This window comes from Triticum urartu, chromosome 5A, assembly GCF_056163025.1.
Source record: "Triticum urartu cultivar PI428250 chromosome 5A, HENAU_Tu73, whole genome shotgun sequence".
Taxonomy (NCBI): domain Eukaryota; kingdom Viridiplantae; phylum Streptophyta; class Magnoliopsida; order Poales; family Poaceae; genus Triticum; species Triticum urartu.
The window spans coordinates 350,221,281-350,246,945 of record NC_141877.1 but is presented as its reverse complement, the minus strand read 5'-3'; the positions used below and the strand labels follow the sequence as shown (position 1 = coordinate 350,246,945).

The 25,665-nt window shown below is 43.0% G+C and overlaps 1 protein-coding gene across 6 annotated transcripts; it reads right to left on the bottom strand.

Moving 5' to 3' along the window:
• Positions 1-416: 416 nt before the first annotated feature.
• Positions 417-18,089, bottom strand: LOC125508943 (histone-lysine N-methyltransferase TRX1). Of its 6 annotated transcripts, none has more exons than XM_048673759.2 (25): positions 17,285-18,088; positions 17,118-17,169; positions 16,947-17,021; positions 16,536-16,749; positions 15,855-15,978; positions 15,670-15,774; positions 15,334-15,530; positions 14,186-14,278; positions 13,974-14,071; positions 13,096-13,254; positions 12,111-12,236; positions 11,976-12,023; positions 11,774-11,891; positions 11,639-11,704; positions 11,487-11,548; positions 11,346-11,402; positions 11,187-11,270; positions 10,934-11,084; positions 10,314-10,577; positions 9,792-9,853; positions 9,526-9,603; positions 8,223-8,318; positions 7,365-7,468; positions 7,148-7,288; positions 417-803 (listed from the first exon to the last, which is right to left on the bottom strand). In XM_048673759.2, the coding sequence occupies exons 1-24, from the start codon at positions 17,947-17,949 to the stop codon at positions 7,150-7,152; spliced, it is 3,237 nt and encodes a 1,078-aa protein (XP_048529716.2). In that variant the 5' UTR covers positions 17,950-18,088; the 3' UTR covers positions 417-803; positions 7,148-7,149. The 6 variants fall into 6 exon arrangements, with proteins under 6 accessions (XP_048529716.2, XP_048529717.2, XP_048529718.2 ...); XM_048673760.2 differs by having other exon boundaries at positions 10,934-11,081; XM_048673761.2 differs by having other exon boundaries at positions 11,202-11,270.
• Positions 18,090-25,665: the final 7,576 nt, after the last annotated feature.

Here is a 25,665-nt window from a genome sequence, read left to right as displayed (position 1 = left end):
TGTGAATGTTGATACTTTTTTCTATAAAGTTGGTCAAACTTTATGAGGCTTGACTTTAGTCAAATCTTATATGCGAACTAAAAAGGACCGGAGAGAGTATTTAGGAACGGAGGGAGTATGTTACTCCCACTATAGGTAGTCTCATGTATTCTAGTCTATGTTACTCCCACTATAGGTAGCCTCATGTGTGCTAGTCATGATGCATGTTACCATCGTTGATTTGTGTAAAATCATGATGCATGTGCCATCAGCCCATCATTTGGTGTTACCGCCACCTAGGGGTGTGCTTTTTTAGGCAAACGTTACACAAGACCTTGAATAGCGAGTTCAAACACCGAAACCAAGCAGCAGCCAATAAATCAGTAACAGCATGTTCATTACGACAGGAAAAGAAAATAAACACGAAGACAGGCACATGGTTTACAACTGATAACAATTAGCATTAGCAAGTCTTTCAGTCACCACTTAACATCATGACTTCTTAAACATCAAATGGGCTGTGCCTATGGCAGGGCACACTGGAAACAGTGAATGGCCGAATTACATGTAAACTCTGAATATTTTTGATGCCCTACATGATCATCAATTTCAGTTATGGTTGGCAATCATGCATGTTGGATTGCCAACCTACTTCTGAGTATCTATACACTACACTGGCATTCCATCTAAAACAATGTGAGAATGAATCGTTAGCATTCCTAGAATCATAAAGCCGGTCAACTTGAGAATAACACAGCAAGCACTGGCAGCACCGCAGTTCCTCAATTCAGTAAATCCAAGCCTTGGGCATTTCCAGATACCCACTCTGCGAAGATTGAAGTGTCAGAATGGCTGCAATCACGTAATAACAATAACAATTTTGTTAAAATATATTTGCTAGATGCCTCGATTGGTAGGGCTACACATAGCATTGACTCCAGTGGAATACCAATGCTTCAGATAATATCCGGCTGAGCATCTCCAAGGGCAAGTAGCAAATTTTAGCCCCATATATGTCCACGGACAGCAGGGATCCGGCTCCTCCATTTTCCGCCCCTACAACAGCGGGCTCCATTTCACCCCTCCCCATTTGTTGGCCCCATTTTTTTGCCCTTCTCATTTTTTTTCAAACAAACTTGTTGAATACTAGAAAGGTTTAGATTGAACATAGAATAAACAGTTCAAATTTAAAAATACATAATTCAAACATAAATATTATCCGGAGTACATAGTTCAAATTTAAAGATATCGATTTGGTTGGTTTGGGGTGGGGCCGGCTTGTTCGGTCTGACATGGCGGACATGTCCAGACAGCCCATATCTGACCAACATTTGGGCTGGGTTTAGGGCAGTCCAAACTGTATGGACAATGGGGCCGGTTTGGGGAGGACCGTAGGACGGTATTTTTTGTTTGGACTGCCCGTTGGGGCGTAACCCTCTTAGGGGCGTGCCATATCTGAACCCAGGTGGCGTTTAAATGGGCAAGGGTCAGGCCCTCACCCCTTTGGTGAGTCGTATGCTGATATGGATACGGTGATAGGTGGGCAAGGATAAGGTCATCGCATCCTTAGTGGCACGCTACATCGATGCCCAGGTGTAATGAAATATGAGCAAGGGTCTTCGCATTTGACTTGACAAATATGAAGGGTAAGGAAGCTAGCCAAGCCAAGTAGGATCCGCTTAGGTAGCTCGAACGTAGGGTCCCTGGCGGGTAAGTTACGGGAGTTGGTGATACAACGGTGAGAAGGTGCTGATATCCTATGCATCCAAGAAACCAAATGTAAGCTTCGCTTTAGCCTACGAAATGATCATAGCTAGCAACCTCTTTAGAAAGAGAGAATCCCATCTAGTGACTTGTAGTGGTGGTTAACGCTCTAGCCAGATTGATTTCATCCTCTCGAGAAGAGAAGACAGACGGGTTTTTGCCTAGATTGGTGATACCTAAAGAGAGTGTTGTCCCACGACATAAGCTTGGTGCTGGCTTACTTCCACTTTCAGATATCTGTCCGGCGGAATAAGTGCGTCAAAGTCGCTAGAACGAAGTGGTGGAAGCTCAAGGGGAGGCAACTCAGGCTTTCAAGGAGGGGGTTATTAAGGAGGGTTCTTGGGAGGAAGGAGGTTATGCAAATAATAGGTGGATGAAGATGGCAACTTGAGTTCGAAAGGTGGCTTAAGAGGAGTTTGAGGTCAAGTACAAGCGAAGCAAAGGTTACCAAGTGGTGGAACAATGATGCCAGAAGGCTATTAAGGAGAAGAAAGAATGTTCGCCTACACCTGGATAGGAGTGCAGACAACATATAGAAGTACAAGGTGACAAAGAGACCACAAAGCGAGCTGCGAGTGAAGCAATGGGTCGGGCCTCTTTCAGAGTTTAAACATGAGGGAAGCGAAAGGGACTACCAAGGAAGATGGGGAATGACAACCAAGTCAAATGCATCAAGGATGGAACAGATCAAATTCTGGTTAAGGACAAGGAGATCAAGAATAGATGAAGAGAGTACTTCAACAAACTGTTCAGTGGAGAGAATGGGAGCTCAGCCATTGAGCTGGACGACTCCTTTCATGATACCAACAAACATTTTGTGCAACCAATCCGTCTGAGATCAAGGAGACTTTAAAAAGGAAGAAAGCAGGCAAGGTGATGAGCCCTGATTGTATCCCAATTGAAGTGTGGAGATGCCTTGGAGCGTAGCTAACTAAGTTGTTCAACCTCATTTTTAGGTCAAACAAGATGCCCAAAGAATGTACCAACTTCAAGAATAAGGGGGGTATTCAAAGCTGTACTAATTACCGTGGATTTAAGTTGATCAGCCATAAAATGAAGTATGGGAGAGTCATTGAGCACCGCATAAGAAGAATGACAAGCGTGGCAAAAAAATCAGTTTGGTTTCATGCCTGGGAGGTCGACCATGGAAGTTATTTTCTGGGTACGACAACTTATGGAGGGATACGGGGCACAAAAAAAGACCTGCATATGGTGTTCATTGACTTGGAGAAGGCCTACGATAAGAGACCACAGAATGTCATATGGTGGGCCTTGGAGAAACACAAAGTCCCAACAAAGTACATTATCCTCATCAAGGCATGTGCGATAATGTTGTGACAAGTGTTCAAACAAGTGATGATGACACCAATGGCTTTTCAAATTTAAAATAGGACTGCACCAAGTGTCAGCTTTGAGCTCTTAGGGCAACTCCAACACGGATCACCAAAACAGACATCATCAAATGTCTGTAGGCACATCCGGACATGTCCACGAACAGCAATGGGGGCGGAGGCCATCCAATCGTAATCACCAAATGTCGACCCCATTTCAAACGGATCTTTCAAAAAAGGATGATATTTGTTAAATTTTGATATACTACAACCAAAGGACGAAATTTAACAAAGTTCCAACTAAATTGAACAAAATTTTAACTAAGCCTAAACTAAACTAAGTGAGGTGCCGGACAGTGACCTGGTAGGCATGGCCTCCAAGGCCGTTGACACCTTGTTGTCGTCACCATCGCCGTCCTTCCAGTTGGTAGAAGGCCCGCCAATGGTCATGGCAGCCCTGATCGGCCGCCGTAGCGCGCTCGTGATGCAGCTGCTCCACTGCCTCCGCCTAGCACCGACTGCCATTGCCTTTGAACCGGGCCAAGCACTCGGACTCCTCCAGCCCCTCTTTGTGGAGCTGGTCGTTGATCCGGCAGCGACGAGTGGAGGTCTCCATGGTGGTCGTGGACCGATCAGCGGCCCAAGCCCCCACGGGCACTTGTCTGCCGAGACCCAAGGCGGCGCAACATCCGACAGCAGAACGACACCTGGCACCGCGCGTTGCGCCACTCCCGGTACGCCGCCTCGAAAGCCACCCGGGAGGCCGACATTATTGTGCAGGACGAGTCGTCATCGTCGCCAATAGAGGTATTGGGCAAGGTGGTCGCATGCTTTGGAGATCGCCGGATAGGGCGACTCCTCCACGGCGACCGGGTGGGCTCCCAGACTATCGCCAAGGCAGGGAAAGTAGCTCCTCCTTCGCGGCGACAACTAGGCGCCACTGGATCTCGGACTATCGACGGCCAGGGACAGCGGCGCCACCTTGCTACGTAGGGGACTACGGCTCCTTCATGCGGTGTTTGATTCGGATGCCGCTGTTGAGCGGGAGCGGCAGGGAAGGCGGCACCAGACCACGGTAGTACCGTGACTCCTCGTCCATCGCGGCGGCCTCAGCAAGGAGGGGCGGTTGTTGCTACTCCACGACGTTCGAGGAGATGGGCTCCGGCTTCACCTACGACGGAGCGGTCGATGCTGACGGGCCCAGAGAATGTGATTGTCGGCACCAGGAGCACCCGCCAAGGCCGGTGGGGGTCACAAAGAACCACTTCGGGCCGTCCGACTTGCCCATCAAGGCGGCCAGAGCTGGAGTTCCATGGATTTGGGGGGAGGAGGGGCGGGGGTGTAAGGTTTGCGTCAGCGGTCGCCCAGCTTAAATACCAGGGCAAACGAACTGGCTCTACTTCAACGCGGGCAGCAAACGGAGTAGGCTTCTCGAAAAACGTGCCAATGTGAATGTCAGACACACAGCTGGCAGGTCAACACGCATAAATGCATGTAGTGAAACATCTCATCCGATCAAGTCCTCTTTGACCGGCATGAATGCGGCGCGAAAAGCGGAGTGAGGATTCTAGGCAAAGCAGAACGAGGGTTATTAACATGGGTTCGCGTTGTCAAAGGCCTACATGGCAAATCTCCGGACGCCCGCAAACCACCCCTACGTTTGGTTCCGATTTGTGGGATTTCGGATGTCCGGACAAATTTGGTGATCAATGTTAGATGGCGAAAAATGTATGGGATGTCTGGTCCAGACATTTAGGGGTTATTTGGTGATCCGCGTTGGAATTGCCCTTATCTTTTTGCTTTGGTGATGGATAAGGTCGCAAGGGATATACATATCCCATGGCATATGCTCTTTGCAGATGATGTGGTGCCAGACAGGGGTTAATAGAAAGTTAGTTGTGGAGACAGACTTCGGAATCGAAAGGTTTTAGGCTCAGTAGGATTAAAACCAAGTACAAGAGGTGTGGTTTCATTACTATTAGGCGTGAGGAGGATAGCCTTGATGAGCAGGCGGTACCTCAGAAGGACACCTTTTGATGTTTGGGGTACATGTTGCAGAAAGATGTTGATATTGATGCAGATGCTCTGTTTGTAAAGCGTAGCGACGCTTAAGCGTCAGAGCACCCTCCAGGCTCAAAGCGTCCAACTTGCTTTAGATATGTGTCTAAGGCGTCCACCTTAGACATTAAAGCGTCTGCTTAGGCGTCCTGATTGGCGCTTTAGGGCAGGGAGGACGCCTTAGACTTGCCAGGCAAGGGAACAGAGATTTCTGGCGGGGAAAAAGGGCTGGGCGGGAAAACTGGGCTCACATGTGAAACAGTTACAGGGGGGGGGGGGGGGTAAGAAAGAGAGAGAGCCAAAACCAGAGCGTGCAAATCTCCGCTTTCAGCTCTTTCCTCTAGCAGCAGCTTCCTCAGATCTGCACCAGCCTTTCCTGCTCTGTTGTGTGTTATGCTATGCACAGCTCCTCTGCTGTTAGGTGCTGCTACTGCCTCTCTTATAGTAGTTGGCTAGTTGCTTACTGCTTAGTGGATGGATCAGAATATATGTGCTCACTGGCGGATTAGAATCAACGTATGTATGTCTCACTAAATGGTGCTCTATTCTACTGCCCATCAGGTTCAGAGTCTGTCTAAAGTGTCGCCTTGCTTTACGCTTTAGCGCTTAAGCAGTGAGCCCCCCCCCCCCCCCCCCCCAAGCGCCTCGCTTCGCTTTACCGCTTTAAAAACATAGTGCATATGTGATCCATCGAACCAAAGCAAATGGATGACGTGGCACTAAGTTTTGGGGGTCCTCTGTGACAAGAGTGCCACAAAACCTAAGAGCCAGGTTCCATAGGACGGCGATTCGACATACAGAGACCTAAAGGATTGGAATATCATCAAAGAACTAGCCATGGATAGGGGGTGTGGAAGTTAGCTATCCACGACAGAACCATGACTAGGTTACAAGATCTTATGGGTTTCAACTCTAGCATACCCTAATTTGTAGACTAAAAGCTTTGTTGTTCTTGTGTTCCGGGCTGTCTGTCCGAACAATTGGGGCAGCTATGGGGACTCCCCTTGGATATGCGCTGAAGCTGATCAAACTTTCCATGACCAGTATAGCCAGCTCCTAACAGCAAGCTGATAACCACCTCATTCCTGATAACAATTCACTATTCCATAGGTCTAACCCACGCCAAGCCAAAGCGACCGACTCATGCTTATACAATGATATACCAATCCAGATGTCAAGCAGCAAACTGCTCCATTTTGCACCAGTCTTCACAATTATTGAGACATGGTACATGTCCAGGGACATCCATTATTTTCTGCCCGATCAAGTCTTTGCAGTAGTAACCAGAGGGGATATACAAGTATTAGCGCTGAGATGCACTAACTTATATGGATGCTTTTAGCCAATCCTAACTGATTCAATCTAGAGAACCAACACAAGCCAAGAGTGTGTTATGAAAATTTTAACCAACTCACTAATAAAAACCATTCAACATTATATATTCATGCGCTAAACTAAACCATGTTCAGAAATAATTAACATCAATCCTTGTTCACACAACCCTGGTGGTGGGGGACGCAACTCCTGTGCATCGATCATGAGACCTATGACAGATACGGAGTAATTGCTAATCCCCTTCAACATTGCAATACAGGCCTTAATTAGTGTTGACGAGTTGTAATTGTCATACACATAACATGTTCAGAAATAATTAACATCAATCCTTGTTCATACAACCCTGGTGGTGGGGGGCGCAACTCCTGTGCATCGATCATGAGACCTATGACAGATACGGAGTAATTGCTAATCCCCTTTAACATTGCAATACAGGCCTTAATTAGTGTTGACGAGTTGTAATTGTCATACACATAACATGTAAATTCCATAATTTTTGGAGGACTTCCTCCACATCATGTGTATCTATTATTAGAGCTTGCACCCAAAGAAACGTCGATAGGGCATCAGACACCACAAGCAATGTGCCGCCATTTATTATTGAATTGGAGAAATAGATAAAATGATAAATATTGTCGGTAGTTCGACTTCCCACTAACACTTGCATAGGAAGGACTGACCATTAGTCTTTTTGCTGAAATAATTCACTTCTGGTGACTCTTATTTTGGTTGATTGGACCTCTGCTTCAACATCATTAACAACTCCCCGGCATTTTGGAAATCCACAATAACAAGGAAGCCGTTGTTCATTCGAAACAAACCTGAATAAAGCATATAAATTATTGGTAAAACTACAACGTGAGAGAGACCAAAAGCAATATGATATTCAGATCTGACCTATAATCATAGGTCAACTCTTCCCATGGGTCTATATCCCGCTTTGCAAAAATGATGATATGCTCATCCCCAAGAACACTTATCACACGCGAATAACAATTAGGCTGCAATGATGAAGAGATATCATGAAAATTGCCTACCAAAATACCATAGAAGCAAATATAAGATCAAAAACTAAAAATGGTAAAGATTAGACTAGAGTATGCCAGCAGACAGCTATATGACGAAACCATTCCCATCAACCTGATCACTCATGTACTCCCTCCGTCCAAAAAAGCTTGTCCCTCAAATGGATGTATCTTGCTAGATACATCCATTTGAGGGACAAGCTTTTCCGGACGGAGGGAGTATGCACTATGCAGTAACGCAATACATCAGTATGTCATCATTAATAGTAGTGCCTCTGAACTGTTAGAACAAACAGTTTGATATTTAATAAGCTGACACAACATAAGGCCAACATACAAAGTGTATGGTAAAGCTGATTATCCCCTTATCTTCAAACAAGTATAAATTTTTCATAACTCGTTGTGAAAATTTATTTGCTTCAAAAGAGACATCCTCGTGCCAATTGTACTATATTCCTTTTTCATGACGACTTCTTATTTTGGTTAAAAAAAAATGGCCAGAATAGGCACAAGTAATGTTCAACGTGAATTTCCTCAAAATATACCCCATTGTCCAACCACCCATATGTACAGTATGTAGTGGCCCAGAATTCGAAGAAATACCATGCCAAGGTTATACAACAATTAATGAGAATATAATCCATACTCCTCAGCACATAAAAGATATGAAGGGATCTGAGCTGCTAACAAAGTGGAAAGCACATGCATAGTAGACCAAGATTTTTCTTACCTCGCATGAGTGATTGATCAAATGGGCTATGCTTCCTGCTCGTGTAGCGTCAATAACACGCTCATCATCTATCCTGAACATGTATGTCCCAGCACCCTGCATGGAGTTACTTTGAGTAGTTAACAGATTGTAATTACTATCCAAGTAGAGCATAGTTAGATAACAGGTGTTTTCTACCAGTATCATGGAGGCATGTATACTGAGCTAACATTTTGAGACAGTGGGTACCAAGCTGGACCATGTGTACCAAATATAAAGAAAGTTAATTCTAACATACATTGATTAGTGTTACAGTGACAAGCATGCAAGCAGAACCTATTAGATACAAGAGATATCCATTTATGACTGACCGTGAGAAAATATATGTATGGTCTATAATCTTCTAATTTATGTACAGTACTGTCGGAATTTTTAGTCCTCTATTGACCCTTCATTCAATCCCTTTCATTTTCTTTGTTTAACCAAATCGGGTACATGGTTCTCTCCTGACGTTTTCGTCCCTCAAATTCTTTTCACCAATACTTCGATTTAAAAGCTACTACTCCCTCTGTCGCTATTTATATGGCGCACACGTTATTCGAGGTTCAACTTTGACCAAAAATATGTGGGTTGTGTCACAAAACGTGCACCATTTAATTTGTACGTATTAAAATGCAGTTTGTACATTTTTATTACATATAATTAATATATTATCAGTGAAATTAATGGTCGAAATTTTATCACAAACAACAAGAGTGACATGTAAATAGGGACAGAGAGAGTACCAGTTGTGAGTTTGGAGGGGGGGTTGGGGTTGAATTTCATATATTTGTTAAAATCGACAGTTGGTTTTATCAGTTGAAGGTCTGTTAATTCCAGATGTCATGAATATATTAGAATGGACAGTTGGTACCAGTTGAAAACTGGAAGTGCTCCACTTAAATGCTTACTTTTCTGAAGTTGAAAGTTACCATTCAACAACCTAAAGGTAGGAATGGGTTCTGTGTTCATTCTTGTCTCCACTGTGCCGCTGGCCAGCAACAAAACCATCGCTAGACGAAGGAGAGGCAGAGCGGGAGGCAGCAAGAGGGAAAGGGGCATGACGTGGATGCTAGTGGCGTCATGGATAATGGTCAGAGCACACAGGGTCAGAGGACGTGTGGGAAGGTCTCCACACCCATGCTCATGTAATAATAGCTGACACCCATTCAACATAAGATCAACTTACAAGCAACCATATTAAAAGCTGCAAAATTTTGTTGTGCATATTGACGTATCAACAATTCTGAACACCCAAAAGATGTAAATTCCAAACAGAACTTACCACCAAAGAGTTGTATATATGCCGCTCTCTAAGGTCTGATATCGGTGGCCTAACAAGCTCCCCTATGTATTCGATCATCTGAACAAGTAGATACAAAATAGAGAATTTCAGAACATTAGCACAAATAGCATCACAGTCATCTTCAAATAATCGACATATTTTACTGTTTGCAGTGCTATCAGGCAGTTACAAAATCTTCCCTAAAAGAAACCCATCTCCTTTCCAGAAGCGACCACAATCTATAAGGGGAAGTTACAGAAACATACCATGTCTCCTGCCTTGTGTGCAACCTTTGCAAAAACACCAAACCCATGAATTCTTGATTTTCCTGCCAAGAAAAATCATAACATAAAACACAATTCATAGAAAGCATAAATCAGAATCCCAAACTAATACTAAGTTTCAGTTATAATCCACCCACTGGCATGTCTCATTATAGAGCTCATGCTAATATATGCACATGTTTTCACCGGACAGATTTATACCAAGATCGTATACACTTCCTATAGATTTGACTATTATTGCAGAAAATGATTCATCTAGCATCCACAAAAGAGTTAACAGAACAGCATAAATGATGAAGCAGCAGTTGATAAATACTTATATGATACAGTATGTGTAGTAACCAATTAGTGTATTCAAGTTAAAAGTAAAAAAAGATGCTTTGCAAATAAATAAGACCACAAAACACACTTTTTTTTCTTCAACAAGATAATAAAAAAGAAACTAATCATCTTCAGAAATAATGCTATGGAGATGCCATTGGTTCAAAGATTAGTGAAACTCACCAAAAGCTAGTCTCTTCCTGAATGTGGCCTTCATGCTTTTATATTTTTCAGCCATAGAAGACACATTGACAGAAGCTTCTTGTGATGCAGCATCCAACAAGGCGACTGATTGAATTGGTTCACAGCTAGTATCACAGCCTACTTTATTTTGGCAGTAGCCACTAACAATATAAGGCATGTTCTCCACATACAAACGCTTTACAGAAGCAGTAGCTGTAACTTGAGGTTGTTGTTGGCCTCTTCTCCGGTGAAAATTATAGGGCTCTGAACAAAGGAATGAGTAAACAGAGATGTCACCGAGGAGCGAGAACAGAATAGATAGGTAATCATAAGGATAGGAGATCGTCTACTAATAAACAAACATAGCCTTTCAAGAACTAGGCAACCCCATCCCATAAGACTTCAAGATTCACTTTCAAACCAAAACAATAATAATAATAATAATATCTGAGCAACAAATCTATATAAAAAGCTGAACAGGAGAGCAAAATTCAACAGGGCATATTGTTTAAGGTGTTTCTTTTGTGAGGATAGTTAAAAGTGACTATCTTAATACACAACCAAAATGAATATGTGCAGAACTTTTGGAAAGATGCTAGTCAAATAAACATTGCTATTACCAGTCCTTGCACAACCAGATGATGAAGCCGCGTCTGTCTGAACTAACTGAGCAGGGTTACCAAGATTACTTTCAAGAGATGGACGTTCAGTAGATGGTTGTCTGTGCTTCTTGCAATACGAGAGTAGACGAATACATGGGTCCTCATCCTCCTCAAGTAACATGAGATGGATTTTGTCATCATCTTCAAGCTAAAATTAACATAGTACTAATTAAGGTATAAAATTAGTCCCCAAGAAAGTAGGGTCACTTACATTGAAGTAATTTACCTCAACACATAGATCAGCAGCACGTGCACAGAGCGGGTGATATGCAACTCGACAAGTAGGATGTGAGCACTACATTGATGCATGGAGAAGGGTCATAATATATTATAGGTGTCACAACATAAGCTTAAACAGTTCCTGAAGTACCTGTATGCAAGCTCCATAAGCAACTGTACAAATGCTGCATAGAAGTTTCCAGCGGTCCTGGAGATAACTTAAAACTGAAAATGTTTCTACAAAAATGCTCCAAAAGCTGTCACCTAAGTCAAGAGTGGAAGGGGTGAAAACCTTGTTGATTTTGCTCAATCCATCAATGGGTTCCATTCTCTTTACATCTTTTAAGCATGTTTCTGCAACCAATATAAGATTAATAAGAAAACTAAAGTATGTCATGATATGATACCACTAAGAAAATATATGGAGTGGTTAAGTTATTATACCAGGAATCCATATTGCACATGCTAGATGAGCCCAACGGCCATCTGTTGTAGGTTTCATTGCACCCCCTACAAACAGAGATTGCATCTTATAAGTACATAGACTCGCTTTGCAAGAAGTCCAACACAATTGTATACCTGTGACAGGACATAGGCAGCATCGTGGGGACACGCGAGGTGCCCCAGGTCGGCACAGGTTGCATAACCAAAGTACTCCATTCAATGGTTCTAGTTCGCCATAGCACCGAGCATGAACCTGAATCATGTTAAGGCTGTCAGGATTTGTTAATACTTATATTTGACAATATTCATTGAGTTGAGTGATCCTGTAAGTGTATACCATCATACGGCACTTGTCACATTGCAAGAACAAATTGTCTTCATACTCCTGGAAGGCAAAAGAGAATTTAAGTAACTTTTCAGTTTCATTACTTGCATTTTGAATAAGCATGAGAATAGGATTAGGATCATTTACCTCATCCATATCACAAACACTGCAAAAGTCTAGATCTTTCCAATTAACATGAACAGCTCTGTAACCACGGAGGGTATCCCCACCATTTTCAAAATACTTCAAACACGACCTTGCATTTGGCAACTCCTAACAAATACACAAGTAACTTTGAAGTTAACAAAGATAAAGAATGGTATGCATTATCTAAAGCATACCAATATGAAGTCAATACAAAGAAGAAGGCAAAAGCCCTGACAGAGAATGGCATCACTACATGGCAACAATGATTTCCATTTTTCAATGAAACTTGTAAACACGCATCTACAATATGTGCATCAATGCTTTCACCAAAGACAACTCTTTTTTTGTGGAAAATGGTAGGAAATGCTGGTAAGGCGAGCACGGTAGTATCAAAGCATAAAAGTAAATTCACCAACATAAATGATTTATTCAATCCCAACCTCAGGGTGAACAAGATAAACAAAAAATATATTCTCCTTTTTGTCCATGAGGAAGAATTCAGGCATTAAAGAACGCATTGGCTCTTTCCTGATCATAATGTAATACTAGTATGAATGAACAAAATATGAATTTGCAATAAATGGTAATGTCGGGCTATCTGAAGCAATGGGAAGCATCGCCAAACTAAGTAAAAAAAGAGTGTTGACTAATTTGAAATACTAGGTTGACGGCTGAAGTGTATGGCATCAGCCAATCACATATTCACAGAAACAACAAAACTTCCAATCCACAAAAGTCCAGTACCAGATACATGGGTGGGTATAAATCAAATAACCAATAATACTGAACTGAAATACAAATAACAAAAGGCCATAGACAAAACTTAGACTTACAGAAATGATTATCAAAACAAATGTGCATTTATAAAAGAAACAAAAGACCTTTCTTAAAGATGAATTAATTGTCTAGCACCAATGCACTGCCTAACAAAAGTAATACTGATAAAATGAAGCGTGAAAACCATGAAAGCTATTTGTTTAAAAACCTGAATAAGCTGCCTAATTTGTGGGTTTGAAAAGCCAAACATGTCAGAACCAGATCTCTGACAAACATTTCCTTCCAGTTCCGAGGTAACATTGCACTGTTTTTCTTTTATCCTGCAGTATATCTCCTTCCAGCATGCATTAGGCGTAGAGCCATCAATCTGGTCAACAAAAGACATCATGTTAGTAAATGTACAGATTCCGAACTGCTGAATTTGTCAAAATGCTGCTATATCCAAGGCATATCAAGAGGGTTTCGCTGATAATCCTAAAATATGCTCTTTTTAATGAACCATGCAGTGATCATTCAGAGCAGCAAATAAATTGGCTGATTTGAGAAGAGACTCAAGTTTGTGGTTACTGCACTGTGTTGCACTGAACCTATTTTATAATCTGCTGCAGAAACTTAGCCAGCGGAAGTAGGAAATACTGAAATAATCTAATGAGAAGATGATGCAACACAGCCAGGAATATATGAAGGCAGCTATTTACTGCAGTTCAAGGTACATTTAATCACAATGCCACCTAAGCGAGCTATTATTAGAGCATCATCTACAAGTATAGTAAAGCAAACATTCCATCACAGCATCATGCAACATGCACAATGAGACGAGGAAACTAGCTTATATATGTGAATTTCTTCATAATAGTAAACTAAACTTTAGCAAGTGATACAGACAGCAATATTCATTGTGACAACACAATGATATTGCTAAGAAACTATCATCTGCATTGGTCCTTAGGATATCCCTTCCATACATGGCAATGAAACACAACATCATGATATGCTTTAGGCCTACGCTTAACACTAAAGATTCAGCAAAATGGAGTATCAACAGAAACAGGATTGGTACTAGTACAAAAATTTCAATCTGCTTACCTGCAATCCATCTTCCGAGATCACCCTAAACAACGGTCGTGCTTTAATATCTGAATTCCTCAGTACTTCCATTTTGTAAGATGTTACTAGGTGTGGATCTGTGAAAGTATTACAGTGTACTCGTAAAACATACTCTCATGAGAGTAAACTGTTCCAAAATGGAACACCAAATTTCATGCAAGCTTGATGACAGTCTGGAGCTGAACAAATACCTTTTACTGATGCGAACTTCCTGAAAGCAGTATACCCTTCAGGCCATATGTGCATTTTGTTATGGAAATGGTCTGAATCAGATACTATCCTGCCTGGAAAGAAATTCACACAATCAGGTTTGTTATACACTAAGAAGAACGAACAAAGGAGGAAATGCGCATATAAACATAAACATGCAAAGCTCAGTCAGCACCAAGAAAAGGGGTCAGCAGAAGATATACAACAGCATAACAAGATGAATATGACAAATAAGAGCTCCATAAATGCTCGAAGGCAATAGTGTCATCTTAAGTAATGTTCAGAATGATTTCTCTGATGGAAACCTTCTATGCCTACATTAAACACAATCAAAATGGAGTTTCAATGGTATAATTTTTATGGCACATAAAGTTAAATGACAAAATATGAAGACGCAACATAAATTGGGATGGAGGGAGTAAATGGAAATCAATTATTTCTTTTGAAGGGTTATGGGTAGGAAGAACAAACTAAAACAGATCAGTGTTTTGGATTATTGGTGCTAGTGCAATCTGAACTGCATCATCCTTGAACATATAACATATGTTCATATCTCTGGAACAGATATAATTCCATTTTTGAGTCGACGAGTCGTTCTGGGGTAGCGACTCTTGACTAGTTGTGACTAGTCAAGACTCATGGTCGATGAATCGACATGCGACAAGTCGACATAAGTTAAGCAATAGGTACAATAAAATTACCAGAGTATATGTATACCTGGACATCAATAAAATTACCATAGTATATGTATATACTTATTAATAGTCTGTAATAAAAAAATTGAGTCATTCGACTCGAAAACCACGACTAGTTGCGACTCATCCAACTAGTCGAGTCGACATCTTGAGTCAACCTGCCAGTTATGACTCGTCGATTAGTCGACGACTAGTCGCTCGACTCAAAAACAGTGCTATCCAGAAGTGCCAAGTCTGCTTGTGTCTCCCACCAAGGAAAACTTGCATAAAGCGGCAGCATCGTAGCTCAAAAGGGCAGTCCAAGATTCAAGTGAGAAACAGGGTATCCGTGAGATGGGTAGGATGGACATGCTTCCGGAGCATTTTTGCATCTTTAAACTTATATTTGGGGGGGGGGGGGGGGGGGGGCTACTGTACTATTTACTCGAACATACCTAGGTTGCTCACGCGAAGATTTCCTAGTTCTATTTGAGTCATTTCAGCATCCTCTCCATTTTCTTCTTCTCTTTCTTCTGATAAATTATCACAAGAGCCTATCGCGTCATCTTGGCCATTAACATCAGAACCATCATTTTCAATGGATTTCCGAAGTTGCAACATATTTTCTGGAAGCTGTTGTGTGAGGAGAAACCTACACAATCGGTATTTTTCAGTATCATACCAATAGGGCATCATGCAAGATAACAGAAAATCTTTCGAGTCTATGATGTGTATTCAGGAAAAAAAAACAATTATTGCTTAAAAATATAAAAGAGGTTCTGGACTCATACTCCTTGGCTTCTTCTAAGCCTCGGGAGAAGCGTGTTTGCTTGCATTTGAGATGCAAGGAAGAAAGAAGGCCATTCAGAAAGGGCACCGCCTGCTTCGACTTAATCCTGAGGTACAAACACAACTTTAGTGTACTGCTTCGAAAGAAAAAGAAAAAATATGCTATAATCTTTTCACAGAACCAAACCTTGCAAAATCATGGGTGCCAAAGAATTGAACAAGTATTGATTGATCTAACCGAATTGGCTTCAGGGCCCGGCTAGCATGAACATTTGACTCGTCCACTATAACAGCTGGCCACATTGCATGACCTGTTAAGGCACACCAGGCTCATTACATGAGAACAAATTTCAAGTCACTGGGAAAAGTGAGAAGCCTACACATAAAAGGGAGCACTGAAAGATGGCAAATCAACCACATAACTGAATGAAACAATTGAACAGAAAGGGAAATCCATGTCACTTGTTTACTTTAGGAATGTAGGAATGCAGAGGAAAATAGGACTCAATTATCAAATAACAAGTATGACAGGTAATTGAGGAGATGAATAATGAAAATGTCAAATAATAAATCAATACTGGGCTTAACATTAGAAAGCATTTTCTGTAAAAAGAGACAGTTAACCATCTAACACATGTGATGTGCATGAGAAATCAAATAAAGTTGTATAAGTTGATGCAAAACTACCATAAACACTAGAATAAATAAAATATCACACGGTAAAAGTTCAAGGTAATCTGGACAATGACTACAAACAATGGAATAAAACTTGTGATGACTGACAGAATAAACAGAAAAGACCATTGGCATCTAATCGCAGATAACAGCTGGAAGCATCGGCACTCATAAGAAAAAGACATAGGAGTACCTGTTATTTTAGCCCACACTAGATCATCTGGATCAAGACCTTGGTAGTCATGAAAGCTGACAGCAAGTGCAAGCAGCTCATCGTATCCCTTCTTATCCAGGTTAGATGCTCCAAATTTCAGGTTCAGGCTCTTCATTTCCTCGGATGAAATGGAAAATTGTATCCTTTCATTAGCTAGGGTAAGGTCTTCTGCTTCACCGTCATCGTACTTCACCTGCAATTCGTTTAGCTTTAGATATCAACTACACGACATTTCACATGGCACTCTTCATAGTGCGGACATTACATGGAAAACAGAGTGACACATAACGAGCCTTTTAGTAAGGAAAATGCAGAGAAGATTATCAAATTCAACTCACAGCAATTTTTCATGAATAAGAAAAATAAGAACCAGGGATATAGAAAGCATACAGAATGCTTCTTGGTTAGTTCCGTGTAGGCCGTGATGGAACCCTTGTACCAATCATCATCTAAGGGCCAGAAAACCTGCATTCACCATCAAAATTGAGGCCCCAGTTTGGCTGCATTCCATATAGTGATGAAACAACCACATGCTCAGAACAGACGTCGCCAAGAACTTACCTTGCACACTAAACCGACAAACGCCTGCGGATCGGCACCCTGAATTTCCAACCTGCGACAAAGCCGGCGTCAAAATTACACAGAGAACAAGTATTCTAGTTGGCCGTTCCTTGTTGCTGAAGCCGTGAGGAGAGTTTCATTGCGAAGCAAGCACAGATCCAACTTACTCTACCCATCTCTTCTCAGATGGAGAGGCGGCCTCCAGCTGGCTGCTGCGGCGCCGTCGCCTCAGGGGCGCCGAAGTGCTCTCCTTCTGCACTCCCCCTCTGCGCCTCGGCTGCCGTCGCCCCAGCAGCTCCTCCCCGTCTCTATCCGCGCCCAATGCAGGCGGGGCGGAACCCAGGCTGAGCAGCTCGTGCTTGAGTGGGCGCTTCCGCCGCGAGCCCCTGCCCAGCGCCTCCTCCTCCTCCTCCGGCTGCCGCGGCGCTGTGGCGGGCGAGGACGGTCGTGGCTCCTCGAGCCGCGGCTTCTTGCGGCGACGGCGGTAGTAGACGATCACGGGCGGCTTGGCGCCCGCGGCGGCGGAGGCGGAGCTGCGGGGCTTCTTGGGGGGCGGGCAGGGGGCGGTGGAGGAGTAGACGCGGCCGAGGGGGAGGTAGCGCATGGGGTGGTCCCCGTCCTCCCCCTCGTCCTGGTGCACGAAGCTCCCCTCCACGGCGATCACCATGGCCGGCGGGTAGGGTTTCGGGTGCCGCTCCTCCAGCGCTGCACGCCCTAGGGCTTTCGGGGATTTGGGGATTGCAGGGGGGTTCAGTGAGGGGGGGAGGTTCCCGTTTGGGGTGGGCGACGCGTCGCCAAATCTTTTGGGGGGGCTCAGCGCGGGAGCTAGCATCGCCTCCGCGCCTCTCTCTATCTCTCTCACCGCGGAGCTGGATGGGGATTTCCCGATTTCTTTTCTCCGCGGCAGCCCTCCTCCGCTCTGCTGGCTGGCTGCTGCGCCTGCGCTGCTGTCTCCCGTTGTTGCCAGTGCCAGTGTGCATTGCCCGTTCGCTGGTCTTCTCGCCATCATACCACGGGGTCCCTGCGGTCTTCTTTTCTTCTCCGTCAGTGTTCCAATTAGGCTTCCAGTTAGATGTGATAAGAAGAATATGAATCTCGGTACAATAATAGTATTTCTAGACAGATTTTATACTTGCATTGGGATCTATCAAAGTGCATGGTATCCGGCTTAAACATTCAAATATGGAAAAAAACGCAAACCGGTCGATTTAAAACAGATGGCTCGGGCCGTTGAATATAAAACGAGCGGCCAGATCATCGTCTTCTTCCTCGAACCGTTTTTCTTCCCGCGCTCTTAATCTTCATCCTCTCCTCTCCCACGAGACAAAGATTTCTCCCCCTCCCCAGCCTGCCCTTTGCCTCGTCTCTGAGGAGTTCCCGTCCAAGCCGGCTCATGCTCCATACAATTCGAGCGGTGATCGAAGCTAAAAGGCCCACACATGCACATGTCTAACCTCTAGCCCGCCTCTGTTTGCAATCTGTGGCGGCGGCGGCTCACTCCTAAGGAGGCCCCGACGAGGATGCCTTGACCGGTTGCGCCATCCCCGGTTTGGCCTCATGTGTTGCCGCTCCTTCCTGCAAGAACAGACTAATGTGATTAGGGTTTCACGCAAACCAAGGAATAGCAAACCATCAATTCTGTAGTGTTTAGCATCTGAACTGAGGAAAAAATATGTTGAATTGGCAATAGTACTTGATGTCAAGTCGAGAAAAACAGTAGTCTCTTTCTTTGCTTGCATCAAAGGTCAACGGATAGAGAAATCCATCTTCATCGTTGATTGAATCAAAACGCATGTGCATCGCTCCTTTGACAGTTTGTTGTATTAGCGTCCATCCATATTTGTTCTTACGTCCAAGATGAAGATAGAATCACACACGCTAATTACTCACCTCTATCACCGGGAATTGAAGCTCTGCAGGGTCGTTGCTCGGTCAAGAACAATGTCGATCCTTATTGTTGCCTCCAAGAGAAGAGAATGGCGTGGCAGTGTCGAAAGCATGCGATGGAAAACATGCAATTCTAGATTTGTTGACAAAAAAGGAAATGTGAGAAAGACGAACAAGTGCGTGCACGGGCAATGAAAGGGGCAAAGAGGGAGGTATTTTGGGAATGCATGGTTACCATGACATAAAACCTTCTATTTCAAGTTAGCAAAGGCCTTGCAAGACATATCTTCATGCATAAATGGATCTATCAGACATGCCAATATCAAGTTAACCTTCTAGTTTAGTGATGCTCGGGCAATTGAAAATTAATATAGGGTGAATGTATACATCATATCTCTAAACGTGTTACTCGTGAAAACGTAGGGCCCTATAGCCAACTTAGTCATCTGACTTGCTCAATCCTGTTGGGAATTAATGTATAGTGTTGTGCCTATCATGTTTATAAATTTGTTATGTGTGATCAATTACGACTATAAACTCATCCACCCCACAAAGGTGCCTGGACTAGTGAAATTGCATTGTCTCCCAAATTTTAGTTTGGTGTTGATGATAATAGGGTTACTGAGGACTAATGTCGTTTATCAAGTTTACCTCGGGTCATTGGTCTCTCGGTGATTGTTTACATACAAGATTGACCTCATATTTCAAAATGGAAAAGGGCATCGGTTTTCCGGAGACTAAGGTTTTTCGATTCCATTTGAGTCATAGGACAACAACATTATTAAGAGGGGTCAACGTGTTTAAGGAAGTTGGGGAACATACCTACTATACATACATTCTCCCGCTATGCCAAATAATTCAAAGGGTAAAACCCTAAGCAAATCTAAGATGTGATGGGACCCCCTAGGTCCCTGGGTCCAGGGGACGGGTCCCTAGAGTCCTTGTCATTCTACATTTGGACACCACGGGTCCCCAGACTCGCGGACCTCCGGGTCCTCTATGCCCCAACCCCTTAGCAACAAGTCCCTCTATATGGCTTAGGTCTCCGGGGACATGTACCTCCATGAAAGTGCATTCATCTCTAAATGGCGTTGTGTGATGGAAATGTGGTTAATGGAACTAGTGAAGGTTGTTGAGATTTATCTCAGGTCATTGGTTCCCCGAAGTTTTATTTCGAAGATGGTTGACTCCCCCCCCACACACACACTTCAAAACGGTCAAAGGCATGGTTTTCCAACGACTTAAAACTTTTTTTTTGGTTTATTTGAGTCGTAAGACAACCGCACTATCAAGAGGGGTCGAGGTGGGTGGATGAAAGCGTGGGAACACTCCATAACATATACACGAGCTATCCCATCCTATCCACTGCAAAAATCCACAAAGTCTACCCAAGATGTGCCCATTTGCATGTTGCCCCATGCACATGGGTTCTAGAGGTCGTGCACGCGGGGTCCAGGGAAAACTCTCTGGACACCCCGTGGACATGGGGTAGGTTGAATTTCTCTGGACACCTTGTGTGCACGGGGTCTAACCCTCCGTGCACACGGGGTAGTGAGAATTCTCTCCGGACACGACCCACGTGCACATGGGGCGACAAGAATTCTCTCTGGACACCCCGTGCACATGGGATCTCCAGCCTACCATCGTTTAGATTTTGGGGATGACTATATAAAGCCCTTGTTCCACCTCCAACCACTTAACCCTAATGTCTTGAGCTACTCCACCTTTGATAGATTCCACTTCACTTAATACTTTGAATCCCCCCCCAAACACCTTGATTCTTTGGGGATAGAGAGAGCAAGACCCATCTACAATTTGACCAACTGATTCTTGTTCCCCACTCAATTTCTTCATCCAAACTTGTTGGTCTTGGAGCTTAGGCTCCTAGGCGGTTAGACGTTCCTCCGAAAGCTTCCTTATGTCTAGTATGCTCCAAAGAAGTTTGTAAAGATGTGGTGGTCACCTTCAAGACCAACCCTCGAGCAATTCGAGGCTCATTCGTTGGGGGTGACCCGGAGGGACACTTGGTGGCGTTCTGGAGCCTGTGTTCCGGGACCGCTTCAACGGAGATTACCGCTCCCAAAGAGTGTGAACTTCGGGATAAATCTGTTCCCGTGAATCACTTGTGGTTAATCCTTTCTGGCACTTTACTTCCCTTGCATGCTTGTGGCTTGCTAATTAGATTGTTTCCTAGCATACTTTGCTCTGAGCTTGCTTGCCATGTCTAAAGAACCTACTTTATCTATAATTCCCTGAAATTGGTAAATATTGTTAAAATTTATAGTCTCCTATTCACCCCCTCTAGTTGATCATATCGATCCTTTCAGATGACGTGGTGTCACCCCCTTACAAATAGGTATGATTGTCAGGCTCAAAGAGACATAGTGATTGGCCCTGCGCGGGGATCGAGGCATTGTGGGGCTCCGCAATGGTCATGTCCCATGATTTTCATTGTAAATGCGGGAAAATAGATAACGCTCATCGATTCGGTTCCATTTTGGCAATGATGGCATCTCGCACGCGCAAAATAGGCGAGTCTATCGATGTAGTGTGCACGTGTCACCACATTTGGGTCGTTGCTTGGGCGCCCTGAACGGCTATAAAGAGGGCCCACAGCCGACGTGGGGTCATTCCTCATTCTGCTACTTGCTTTCTTCTTCCTTGCAAGCCTTATCCCACCATTACCAAAAGATCCTGTGAACTATCCATCTAGTTTGTTTCCTCCTCGACTGCAGCTTACCAAAATCTGCCCAATGGCACATGGCGAGGGAGGTCGTAGGCATAGCAACAGGGGAAGAGGTAGTTCATGCTGGTGGCTACATCAGCCCTGCCAGTGAGGGCAAGAAGGAGGCCATCACTAACAGTATGAAGCAAAAATGGTTCCCCTCCACCACCAAATGCAAGAACCTGAGGGATCTCGTGGCATAGGGGTTCCTGCCAAGGAAGGGAGTGTTGGCTTGGTCGCAGGTGAAGAAAGGACCAACGGGCTAAAGTCAAAATCATCAGTTGGGCCTTCATCCTCGGAGTCTTGTGCGTGGCTCGCCAAGTATTCCAACTCGGCATCCCTCTCTTCGAAATAAGTGCAAGTTGCATCATTAAGCTTATCAGATGTGATTGCGGCCTCCTATGTGAAGGAGATATACCCTAGAGGCAATAATAAAGTTTTTATTTATATTTCCTTATATCATGGTAAATGTTTATTATTCATGATAGAATTGTATTAACCGGAAACTTAGTACATGTGTGAATACATAGACAAATAGAGTGTCCCTAGTATGCCTCTACTTGACTAGCTCGTTAATCAAAGATGGTTAAGTTTCCTGACCATAGACATGTGTTGTCATTTGATGAACGGGATCACATCATTAGAGAATGATGTGATGGACAAGACCCATCCGTTAGCTTAGCATTATGATCGTTTAGTTTTATTGTTATTGCTTTCTTCATGACTTATACATATTCCTCTGACTATGAGATTATGCAACTCCCGGATACCGGAGGAACACCTTGTGTGCTATCAAACATCACAACGTAATTGGGTGATTATAAAGATGCTCTACAGGTGTATCCGAAGGTGCTTGTTGAGTTGGCATAGATCAAGATTAGTATTTGTCATGCCGTGTATCGGAGAGGTATCTCTGGGCCCTCTCGGTAATGCTCGTCACTATAAGCCTTGCAAGCAATGTGACTAATAGATTAGTTGCGGGATGATGCATTACGAAATGAGTAAAGAGACTTGCCGGTAACGAGATTGAACTAGGTATGAGGATACCGATGATCGAATCTCGGGCAAGTAACATACCGATGATGACAAAGGGAATGACGTATGTTGTTATGTGATACGTCGACAACGTATCTATAATTTTTTATTGTTCCATGCTATTATATTATCAACCTTGGATGTTTTATATGCATTTATATGCTATTTTATATGATTTTTTGGACTAACCTATTAACCTAGAGCCCAGTGCCAGTTTCTGTTTTTTCCTTGTTTTAGAGTATTGCAGAAAAGGAAAATCAAATGGAGTCCAATTGACCTGAAACTTCACGGAACTTATTTTTTGGACCAGAAGAAGCCCACGGAGTATCAGAGATGGACCAGAAGAGTCCCGGGCTGCCCACGAGGGTGGGGGGCGCGCCCCTTGCCTTGTGAACAGCCCGGAGATCCACCGACGTACTTCTTCCTCCTATATATATATCCATATACCCTAAAAACTTTAGAGAGCAGAATAGATCAGGAGTTCCACCGCCAGAAGCCTCCGTAGCCATCGAAAACCAATCTAGAGCCGTTCCGGCACCCTGCCGGAGGGGGAACCCCTCACCGGTGGCCATCTTCATCATCCCGGCGCTCTCCATGATGAGGAGGGAGTAGTTCTCCCTCGGGGCTGAGGGTATGTACCAGTAGCTATGTGTTTGATCTCTCTCTCTCTCTCATGTTCTTGAGGTGGTACGATCTTGATGTATCACGAGCTTTGCTGTTATAGTTGGATCTTATGATGTTTCTCCCCCTCTACTCTCTTGTGATGAATTGAGTTTTCCCTTTAAAGTTATCTTGTCGGATTGAGTCTTTAAGGATTTGAGAACACTTGATGTATGTCTTGCGTGGGATACCCGTGGTGACAACGGGGTATTCTATTGATCCACTTGATGTATGTTTTGGTGATCAACTTGCGGGTTCCGCCCATGAACCTATGCATAGGGGTTGGCACACGTTTTCGTCTTGACTCTCCGGTAGAATCTTTGGGACACTCTTTGAAGTTCTTTGTGTTGGTTTGAATAGATGAATCTGAGATTGTGTGATGCATATCGTATAATCATACCCACGGATACTTGAGGTGACATTGGAGTATCTAGGCGACATTAGGGTTTTGGTTGATTTGTGTCTTAAGGTGTTATTCTAGTACGAACTCTAGGATAGATTGAACGGAAAGAATAGCTTCGTGTTATTTTACTACGGACTCTTGAATAGATCGATCAGAAAGGATAACTTTGAGGTGGTTTCATACCCTACCATAATCTCTTTGTTTGTTCTCCGCTATTAGTGACTTTGGAGTGACTCTTTGTTGCATGTTGAGGGATAGTTATATGATCCAATTATGTTATTATTGTTGAGAGAACTTGCACTAGTGAAAGTATGAACCCTAGGCCTTGTTTACTAGCATTGCAATACCGTTTATGCTCACTTTTATCATTAGTTACCTTGCTATTTTTATATTTTCAGATTACAAAAACCATTATCTACTATCCATGTTGCACTTGTATCACCATCTCTTCACCGAACTAGTGCACCTATACAATTTACCATTGTATTGGGTGTGTTGGGGACACAAGATACTCTTTGTTATTTGGTTGCAGGGTTGTTTGAGAGAGACCATCTTCATCCTACGCCTCCCACGGATTGATAAACCTTGGGTCATCCACTTGAGGGAAATTTGCTACTGTCCTACAAACCTCTGCACTTGGAGGCCCAACAACGTCTACAAGAAGAAGGTTGTGTAGTAGATATCAAGCTCTTTTCTGGCGCCGTTGCCGGGGAGGTTAGCGCTTGAACGTATATCTTTAGATCTTGCAATCGAATCTTTTTGTTTCTTGTTTTAGCACTAGTTTAGTTTATAAAAGAAAACTACGAAAAATATGGAATTGAGTTTGCCTCATACGCTTCATCTTTTTAATATCTTTTGTGAGTATGATGGAAAGGAAAATTGTGCCAAAGTGTTAGAAGAAGAATGCATTAAAATGTTTGGCACTAAATCTTTGAATGATGAGCATGATTGCAATGCTATTAGTATGAACTCCTTGAATATCCATAGTACTAATGATGATTGCACTAGTTATGATGAAAATGTCTCCTATAAACATGTCAAATTTTGTGGAGTGCATTGGGTTTGCAAGTACACACCAAATAGGGAAGATATATATTGCAAGAGTCATAAGCATTTAGAAACTAAATGGTTGCAAGAAAGGCTAAATGTTAGTGTTGAAAATTAAAAATTTCTTAGCCATACTTGTCAACTTTGCAATGAACATGGTCATTTAAATATCAAATGCAAATTGTTACATGATCGAATCATGTCCAAAAATTGTGATGACTTGATTTCCCTTGCACATTATAATGAACTTAGTTTGCTTTTGGGTTATGAAGAAATGAAACGTCAAACTAAGATTATTCCAGAATATAACCTCGAGAAATTCCTCGATATTGATCTAGAAGAAATTTATATGTATTGTGCTGTGAATTGCATTGAAAATCCTTATATTGCCAATTATATAAAGAAAACAAAACAAATAGAAGATGAAGAGAATACTAATGAAAGGGAAGAGACTTCCCAATATCCTCCTATTATTTCTTATGATGAATCAGGTAACGAGGAGGAGCCTTCTATTCAACCAATCTCATTAATAAGGAGCTCCAAAAAGAGGATTGAACCCAAACATGATGTGGTGAAAAAGAAGAAAAGAAAAAGGAAGAGAGGTAAAAAGATATCTCTCCCAAATAATGCTGCTCCTATTACTGTTGTTCCTCATGAAAATATAATTGTGGAAGATGATGCACTTGATGATGATCTCGTTATGCCTATTGCTTGTTGTGATGATTATGATTGGGAAGATAATGATACTTCTTATGATCTTGAAAATCTTTTTGGCACTTGCTTGGAAGAAT